Consider the following 10,006-nt stretch of genomic DNA (forward strand, 5'->3'; position numbering starts at 1 on the left):
GGCTGGTTGGCAAGTGTCAGAAGGAGAAAGAGAAAGAGAGAGACAGTGTCAGACCAATAGAGACATACAGAGAGAGACAGGGAAAGCAAGCAAGAGGTGTGGGTGTGGAGAGAGAGAGGTTTGACCTGACGATTGTGGAAGAAGGTGAATGATGTTTTTGCTCGACCACAAGGAGACTCTCAGTTCTGCTTTTCATCCTTGGTGAGTGGGATTTTCAAGCTGTTTGTCTGTTTCCAGTCTGGATTTGAATGTTGAGTTTCCCAGGCAGTGATGGGTTCTTCCTCTTCCACTTTCTGCATCTCTTCCCGCAGCGGCTCAAAGATGGGCCCTGGCCCAGGTTTTCCAGCTCCCTCAGATCACGTCTGTGGAAGGAGAAAGGCTCTTGATCTCATGCAGCCAAAATGCCACCTCCCACAACTCAATGTCTTGGTACAAACAGCCCCGGCAGGGCCCTGGGGTGCTGAGCTTTCTAGGGACCGGGTGTGATGGCTCCTCCACCGCTGGAGAACTCACCGTGGCTGTAGACAAGTCCTCCCGCTCCACCAGCCTCACCTGAGACAGAGCAGGGTGAGCAATGCTGGCATCTACTACTGCGCAGTGAGAGACACAGCGAGGGAAACCCAGCTGCCAGCTGTACAGAAACCCTGCCCAAGGGCTTCCTGCCAACTCCATTCACGGTACGGCTGCATTCTCCAGCCAAGCTGCGCTTATTGACAGCAGCTGGGGATCTGCTCCATTGACTCCAGCGGGGCTACGGACCAATTTACACCAGCAGGGATCTGACACAGACTCCATCGATGCTATACTGATTTACACCAGCTAAGGAGTTAACAGCTGGAGGCCCAGGACCTTTTGGTGTGGGAAGAATCTGACAAGGTCTTTTTGGCTGGAATTTTCAGAAGAGCCTAAGGGAGTGAGGCACCCAATTCAATAGGATAGGAGTACCTAACTCCCTTAAACTCCAACCAAAACTTCTAGAGGGCGCCGAGTGCCTTGATTAAAACAACGCTTCCCGCACAAACTCCCTTTAGCAGTTTAAGGTGTAAAAATCCCCCTCTTCAGGGTTTAGAGCCGTCTCTAGTGGATGGGGTTAGGAGGACGCTTCCTTTCTTGGCAGCTCATCCCATGACTGCTCCCTGCAGGGTTTCCTCACACCTTCCTCTAATGCAGGTGGCCCATTATCCCCATCTACTAACTGGAAAACAGCTGATGCAAAGTGCTGGTTAATTGCTCCCTTCTCTCAGGTCTCAGCCTGGGAGAGGGGAGTTGCCCAAGGGCTAAACTCCCAAAGGCCAGGCCAGAGAGCAATATAAATGCTGCTGCATCTGGAGATCATGGATGATTGTGGAATCTCTATGGTGGCTGTGTCAATGCTATGCAGGACTTGTGTGCAACGGTTGCACTGTCATTAAGGGAGAGCATCTCATCCAAGTCAGAATAATGAACAGGTCTCAGCTCTTTGGGTATGTAGGATCTGCTTCAATGTCTGCAGGTGGAGCAAACTGGGGAGAAAGAGCTAAAGACTTCCACTGCACGGTGACTGTGTGACTCTTGGCTAAGGCACCGAGTGTAAGGTTCTGGAGCAGCCTTCTAGTCTATTTCCTCCCCTTCGCTCTGTCTCTTTGACGCTCTCTTTCTCCATTTCCATTCTCTCTCTCTCCAAATCTATGTAGCAGCTTGGGTAGACTGGAGCTCTGAGCTGGTACAGAACATTCTCAGTCTTAGATGCTTGACTGGTTGGTACTTGCTCACATGCTCCCAGTCAAACTGATCACCAGATTTGGGAGTCAGTAAGAAATTTTCCACCAGGTTAGATTTGCAGGGACCTTGGGGTTTTTTCCACCTTCTTATGCAGCATGGAGGGCTTGTGTCACCTGCTGGGACCAGCCAAGTATATCTCACTGTGTCAGGCACTGGTGATGCCTGGGCCTCTCCTATTCTCTGCCTGAGTCACAACTGTTTAGTCTTCGGACGTCTGAAGAAGTGCTTTGGTTTAAGTGAAATTGTTGGCCTCAGCGTGGGGTATGTTTAATGGCCTGTGAGGTACAGGAAGTCAGACTAGATTATCTAATAGACCCTTCGGGCCTTAAACTCTATGAAATTCTCTCTCTCGCCTTCAATGTGCAGTGTCTCTCTCTCGCTCTACATACAAAGAGGAGAATTTTGCATTGTCATACTGAAGTATTTTGGAGGTTTATTTCGGTCTTGCACTCTTATTGGGAAGGTACTTAGAAGTCAGCTAAATTCATGTTCCAATTCATGATCATTTGCTTTTCTTTTATTAATTTTTTTTGGCTCTCTGATACCTTGATGATTGATGAGCATAAGAACTGAATAGAATAGAAGACAGTTGAATAGAAAAGAAGAAAGGAAAATAAAATTGAGTAGAATTGACGAAATACGAGTCCTGATTCTCCACTCACTTCCACCAAACGTATGCGGGTTAGAAAGGTTTACCCTTTGAGAGTAAAACTTGTGGGGTACAAAGGAATACACAAATCATGATTTATTGAGATTGCTAGTCTGGCTACATTCTCTCTATACTTCCAGGAATGACCCCTTCGCGCATGGAAATGGAGAATCACACTGTGGTGTCGGAATTCATTCTCTTAGGGATCCCCAACACCAAAGGCCAGAAGACCATCCTCTTCATCAGCTTCTTAACTTTCTACCTCTGCACCCTGCTGGGCAACCTGCTCATTTTTTCAGCCATCCTCGCTGACTCCCACCTGCACACCCCCATGTACTTCTTCCTCTGCAATCTCTCTGTGGTGGACCTAGGATTCGCCTCATCAGCACCCCTAAATTGCTGGTCAGTCTCTGGACCAAGAGTAGAACCATCTCGCTGGGCGGGTGCATGTCTCAGGTCTTCTTCTACCACTTCCTAGCCTGCACCGAGTGCCTGCTCTGCATCATCATGGCCTATGACAGGTACGTGGCCATCTGCCACCCGCTGCGCTACCTGATCATCATGAACTGGAGGCTGTGCACCATCCTGGCTGCTGGCATGTGGATCACCAGCTCCTTCCACACCACCATTCTCACCAGCCTGACCTTCACGCTGCCCTACTGTGGGCCCAATGTGATGGACTATTACTTCTGTGACCTCTTCCCTGTGGTGAAGCTGGCCTGCTCGGACATGTACGTCATCGAGACCGTGACCTTTACCAACACTGGGGTGGTGCCCATGACCTGCTTTCTCCTCATCCCTGTGTCCTACATCGGGATCGCTGCCTCCGTGTTGAGAATGCGCAGTGCTGAGCGCCGTCGAAAAGCGGTTTCCACTTGTGCATCGCACCTGACAGTGGTATGCTTCTTCTTCGGGCCCTGTGACCTCCTCTACACTCAGTCGTCCCTGAGCAATGTACTGTCTACCCCCACTCAGATCTTTTGTAACGTGGTCACCCCAATGCTGAATCTAGTCATCTACACGCTGAGGAATAAGGAAGTCAATCATAGAATCATAGAATATTAGAGTTTGAAGGGACCTCAGGAGGTCATCTAGTCCAACCCCCTGCTCAAAGCAGGACTAACCTCAGCTATATCATCCCAACCAGGGCTTTGTCAAGCCTCAGCTTAAAAACCTCTAAAGATGGAGATTCCACCACCTCCCTAGGTAACCCATTCCAGTGCTTCACCACCCTCCTAGTGAAAAACTTTTTCCTAATGTCCAACCTAGACCTCCCCCTGCAACTTGAGACCGTTGCTCCTTGTTCTGTCATCTGTCACCACCGAGAACAGCCTAGCCCCATCCTCCCTGGAACCCCCTTTCAGGTAGTTAAAGGCTGCTATCAAATCCCCCCTCACTCTTCTCTTTTGCAGACTAAACAAGTCCAGTTCCCTCAGCCTCTCCTCATAAGTCCTGTGCTCCAGCCCCCAAATCATTCTTGTTGCCCTCCGCTGGACTCTCTCCAACTTGTCCACATCCTTTTTGTAGTGGGGGGCCCAAAACTGGACACAATACTCCAAATGTGGCCTCACCAATGCCGAATAGAGGGGCATAATCACTTCCCGTGACCTGCTGGCAATGGCCCTCCTAATGCAGCCCAATATGCTATTAGCCCTCTTGACAACCAGGGCACACTGCTGACTCATATCCAGATTTTTATCCACCGTTACCCCCAGGTCATTTTCTGCAGAACTGCTGCCCAACTCGTCGGTCCCCAGTCTATAGCTGTGCATGGGATTCTTCCTTCCTAAGTGGAGGACTCTGCACTTGTTCTTGTTGAACCTCATCAGATTTCTTTTGGCCCAATCCTCCAGTTTGTTTAGGTCACTCTGTATCCTATCCCTACCTTCCAGGGTATCTACCACTCCCCCCAGCTTAGTGTCATCCACAAACTTGCTGAGGGTGCAATCTACCCCATCCTCCAGATCATTAATAAAGATGTTGAACAAAAGTCAAGGCAGCATTCAGGAAAATGAAAGGGGGCTAATCCCAGTCCTGAAAAAATTGCTAGCTGAAATGGAATGTCTTCCGATAGAGGCGGTCAGGAAGTCAACAGATTTATGCCAGGGTTAGGTTAGAATTAGGAAGGAGGCCAGTGGAGTTACTCCAGGGTTAAAGTTAGATTAATAGATTATAGGGCCAAAAGGGACCACTGTGATCATCTGGGTCAGACCAATGATCCAACTAGCCCAGTATCCGGTCTTCCAACTGTGTCCCTAGAACATGTCTTTTAGAAAAACATCAATCTTGATATTAAAATTGTCCTCGATGGAGACTCCATTAAACCATTCGAACAATTTACCAAGGATTAAATTACTCTCTTTATTGAAAATGTATGCAGTATATCCAGTCAATTTGTCTACCTTCAACTTCCAGCTATTGGATCATGTTAGACCATTATTTGGTAGGCTGAAGAGCCCATTATTAAGTATTTGTTCCCCATGTAGATACTTACAGGCGGTAATCAAGTTACCCCTTGACTGGCTTTTTGTTAAGGTAAATAGCTCAAACTCTCAGTCTAACGCTATAATACACGTTTTTTAATCCTTCAATTATTCGCATTCTTCTTCTCTGAATCCTCTCCAATTTAGCAGCACACTTCTTGAAGTGTGAACCCCAGAATTGAATAGAGTATACCATCAGCGGTTGTGAATTGTCGTCAACACTTATGAAGTGGAAAACAATTAAAATAAAAAAGGAAAGGCACTCGAGGCAGATAATGTGAGCCATGCCACTTGCCCTTTTCCCTGCAGGACAGTCCACACTATCCCAACATCCCAGCATTAAAAAACTGCCCTGACTGAGGGAGGAGCGCCCCTCCTGAGTTGCCTGCATCATTCCCTGCACTGCAGCTCCCCTTTGCACTGCTGGGGCTCAGCCTGAATTTTCTCTGTCGTTTCTTTGCCATTGTCCAGGAAACCAATTTCCAAAGAGTCACAAACCCAGAAGAGGGCGACTGAGCAAAGAGAACTTGGAATGGAAGAGAGGTGCACAGCTGTGGACATTGACTTTAATAAGGGCTGTAACTTCTAATGGACAATGGGAAAGCTGCATTGACCTCCAGGGCCTAGGCACTGGATGGCTGCAGAAGGAGAAGGAGGGAGAGCAGGTGGCCGTAGTGTTTAGTAACTGAGAACTGTATCAGCTCAACACACCTACATTTAAAGAGCCCATGGGAATTATTTGCAAAGCATTATCTTGTGGCTAGGACAAAGGAGTGGGACACAGGAGATCTGGGTTCAAGTACAGGTTCTGTGGAAGATTCCCTGTTTAACCTTGAGTAACTCACTGAATTTCTTTGTGCCTCAGTTTCCCCATCTGTTAAACGGGGATCATTAAATCCTTTGTCTCTCTCATCCATTAAATGTGTATCCATTTCAGACAGTGACAGTCTCTTACTATGTGTCTGTGCAACACCCAGCAGAAAGGGGCCTACATCTGAGTTCCAGTCTGTAGGTCCTACCAAAATACCAATGATAAGAATCAGAGGCGACCCAGGGTGGGTGCAGGAGGTGTCACGTGCGTGCAGATTTCTGCCAGTGTTTGCTGTCCAGGCCCTCTCCCTGTCCAGTGACTCCTGGAGCAGGCTGCAAGCTGCGACCCCGGGGAGACAGAGAAGCGAACACTTTGCTGTGGGAGCTGCAGAAAGGGACAGCTGAGAGCAGAGCGTGTGTTTGCCTTTGAACCGTGCCCTCTGCCCACCAACAGCAGGTCCCAGCCGCCTCTGATAAGAACAGTGAGAACACAAATAAAAAGAGTAAAATGCAGCTTGGCCCTGCTGTTCGTGGCAATGACACATGGAACTCAGCTGATGGCAGCCAAGAGTAACCTGGGAGCTGCTACCCAGCACAGTGATAAGGGCCCTCCTGGGCATTCAATAGAACACCTGCATTTTAATTAACCCCAAAGGCCATTCCACGTCATGGTATGTTATGACTGGGCTGGGATAATCTGTCTACGGAGACTAATTATAACTTCTGCCTTCTGCCACTTCAGTCCGGCTCCCAAATAAGATGCCCACTACAGGAACAGCAAGAAATGACAGCAATGAAAAGAATTGCAAAGGGCCTTACTGACACTGCTCTGCTATGGCAGCAGCAAACGGATCATGAACTCAGAGCTGACAAACCCCTAACACAGCCCTGCTTCCCTGGCTCTGTCACACCTTCTGTGTCTGGGGTCTATGGACTGGTTTAGTTACAGGGCATGCCAGAGATGTAGCTAACCACTGCTGAGCCTTTAGCATCGAGGCACAGCAGAGGTGCAAGACGAGCCTTAGCAGGATAGTGAAGGAGCAGCTTTTATAAGTTAAATCAACCTTAATTCTCTAAAGATCCTTTCCCCACGAACACTGGTTGTGCAAAGGGCTGGGTAAGAGAACATGTCTGGGATCCAGCAAGACATAGAGTGATGTTCATCCCAATGGAAAGAGAAGGGATGGTGTTGGGGGTAATGCTCAGACTGGAATTCTGGACCTCTGGGTCAGATTCCCGGATCTTCCACACACTCCTTTTGTGACCTCAGACAACTCAATCAGTCTGAGATTTTCAAGAAAGCCAATAGGAGTTAGGAGCCCAAAGCCCACTGCACTAGAATGAGTTTTGGGAACCTGGCTCCTTCAAAAATCTCACCCTCAAATGCTCTGTGCCTCTGTTCCTCCTTGTAAAATGGGCCAGTAACACTTCCTATGTCTGTGAACTCTGAAAGGCAGGGACTGTCTCACGCTGTGTCTGAGCAGCACCCAGAACATTGGGGCCATGATCTTCCTGGAGTTGCTAGGGACCACAATACTGCCAGTCTGTACTGGACTGCGGAAAGTGATGCCAAATGGTGGACGGGACATATGCTGTCCATCTGCACAGTGCTGACTTTCACCTCACATATAACCACACAACTGCATGACTACATCCATGTGCACAAAGAGACAGAAGGGGGCACAGGAGCAGCGGCTAATTCAAACCAAGGAGAAAGCTCTGCTGGCAACAGAGACCACTAGGTGAACACCTGGCCCAGTTCACTCCTATTTCACACTCCTGGGTGGAATTCACTGGTTTGTGTTACATGGTGGGAGAGACTAGATGATAATCAACATCCCATGTACCCTCATCATTTATGGGTTAGATTCTCAGCTGGTATAAATCTACATAGCTCCTTTGAGTCCAATGGAGTTAGTCCTGATTTACACCAGCAGGGTGAGTGACAGAGGGGAATCAGCCCCATTGAACCCAATGGAGTTACTCAGGATTCAGATCATGCCAAGTGAGAGGAGAATCTGCAGCCTTGTGGAGCTGAGGATCCGGCCCTTCAGTTTACTAGTGCTACCTTTATTTATGCCAGCTGAGCAGCTGGTCCTGGGGGGTCTGTGAGTGTCCTCTAAAATGATGCAAAATCTCAGTTAATTGGTGACTCTGCTGAGGTCTCAGACCAGGATCCTGGAGGGGATTCAGAGACCGGGTCCCAAAGGGACCTTGGGTGATTTATAGACCATGGACAGCCTAAAGGCTGTGGGAAGCTGTGAAAAAGCTCTGGGGCTCCGCAGCAGCCTGTGGCAATAGGCTGTGGACATCCCTGGCTACCTTCGGAGACGATGAGGTCTGCAGGCTGGATAACAAAAGCACAGACCGGGCACCTCTGCTGTGTGATGTGCTGTTTTGGGTAAGAAATCTGGACACTTCTACACAGGGGTCACGGCCAGGGGGAAGAGGAAAATCCCATTCAGCTGGATCATCCACTCCCAATGCAGCCAGTGTAAGACTCCTGGTCTGGTAAAGATTTTCTCTGTCCCTCACTCTCTTCCTGTCTTGAAATCTGTCAGTCTCTGCCTCACTCAAGGATGATGTCACTCAAATATTTTCTTTACAGAAAAATCCATCCATCCATCTGTCCCTGCTTCTCTCTGCAGTACCTGTCTGCCTGTCTCTGTTTTGTGCATGTGTATCATTTATCTTCCTCTCTCCGTTAATCTCTGTGTGGCTATGTACACAACACAGTTTAGCTCTGTGTAAATTACGCTGTTCAGGGGGTTGAATAAGCCAGCGTAAGTTACACTGACCTAAGTGTTGGTGTGGAGAACTCTGTGTTGGTGGGAGAGCTTCTCCCACTGACATAGCTACTGCTGCTCACAGGGGCTGGAATATTTAACATGACGGTAGAGCTCTATCACATCGGCTTAGCCTCTCTGTGCTAGCAGTGCTACAGCGACGCTGCTGTAAGCTGTGTAGTGTAGCCAGCAGGTGATAACCCCAACACGGTCCCTTCTCCCTTTCAAGAGCACCTCTCATGCATGGGGAAAACTCCCTTAGAAAATGCAAATAGACACTTCATTATTGTCCTTCTAACCTGACCTTAAAAATCCCCTGTTGTGATAGTCACAGAATGCAGCCTGCAGATTATGGCTGAGCAAATGACAAGCTGTTGCAATTCCTCTTTTTTCCTTTTCCCTGTCTCTCTTACCCACATAAAAATCGCCAAACAATTCATATCATTAACAAATTCATGGGACAATTCTTCACCACATTCATTTGTTCGTATGTTGCAACCGCAACCTTTCCTTCAACACAAACACAGAGCAGCACCTACATTGATAAAAATGAATCCCTGCCAAAGAAACCACTCCACTGCACACACAATAATCCCTCTGCAGAGAGGATGAGAGAAAGAACAAACATATGACAAATGTTGGTTACATCCCCTAATCCACCACTGGAAGAATCTAAGATGCTGTCATGATAAAGATGGGTAAGAGCCTGCATAGAATAGAGTTGAAGAAATTAGAAGAGGATAGGAGAGAAGAAAAAAACTGTAATAGAGTAAGATAGAATAGGACATCCCCTTTGTCTGTTCATCTTTGGATTGTAAGATCTTGAAGGCAGACATTTTCTCTTTCTGAGTTCTGCACTGCATAGTGAGGACCTGATCCCAACAGCCATGAAAATGATGTCAATATAAACTACTACGAATGAAAGGCAGTAATGGGGTGACATGCAGTAAAGCGGCGGCAGTGGAAGAAAGGATGAGCATAGAAGGTATAAAAAGGATGTTATTTTTTTTGGTTTTACTAACTCATTGGCGTTATTTCTCTCCCCTACCCCAGGAATGAGTCCACTGTGTGGTTGGTCAACCACACTGTGATGATTCATTTCATCCTTTTAGGAATCCCCAACACTGACGGCCTTCAGACCATCCTCTTCATCATCTTCTTAGCTTTCTACATGTGCACCCTGCTGGGCACCTGCTCATTTTATCAGCCATCCTCGGTGACTCCCACCTGCACACCCCCATGTACTTCTTCTGAGTATGATCTATAAGAACTGAATAGAATAGAAGATGGTTGAATGGAAAAGAAGAAAGGAAAATTAAATTGAGTAGCATGAAATAGAATCAATGAAATATTAGAGTCCTGATTTTTCACTCACTTTCACCAAACTTATGATGATTAGAAAGGTTTACCCTTGTAGATTAAGTTGTAGTGTGCTAAGGAATAAACAGACCATAATTTATTGAGATGGCTAATCTGGCTGCATTATCTCTGTGCTTCCAGGAATGACCCCGTCTCAT

The 10,006-nt window shown here is 47.5% G+C and overlaps 1 protein-coding gene across 1 annotated transcript; it reads left to right on the top strand.

The window, feature by feature from the left end:
* The first annotated feature begins 2,857 nt into the window (after positions 1-2,857).
* On the top strand, positions 2,858-3,475 carry LOC137158521 (putative olfactory receptor 10D4). The gene has a single exon (XM_067556308.1). The coding sequence runs from the start codon at positions 2,858-2,860 to the stop codon at positions 3,473-3,475; it is 618 nt and encodes a 205-aa protein (XP_067412409.1).
* Positions 3,476-10,006: the final 6,531 nt, after the last annotated feature.

The sequence above is a fragment of the Emydura macquarii genome, unplaced genomic scaffold, assembly GCF_026122565.2.
Source record: "Emydura macquarii macquarii isolate MOO-44397 ecotype Brisbane River unplaced genomic scaffold, CSIRO-AGI_Emac_v2 contig_1710, whole genome shotgun sequence".
NCBI classification, from domain to species: domain Eukaryota; kingdom Metazoa; phylum Chordata; order Testudines; family Chelidae; genus Emydura; species Emydura macquarii.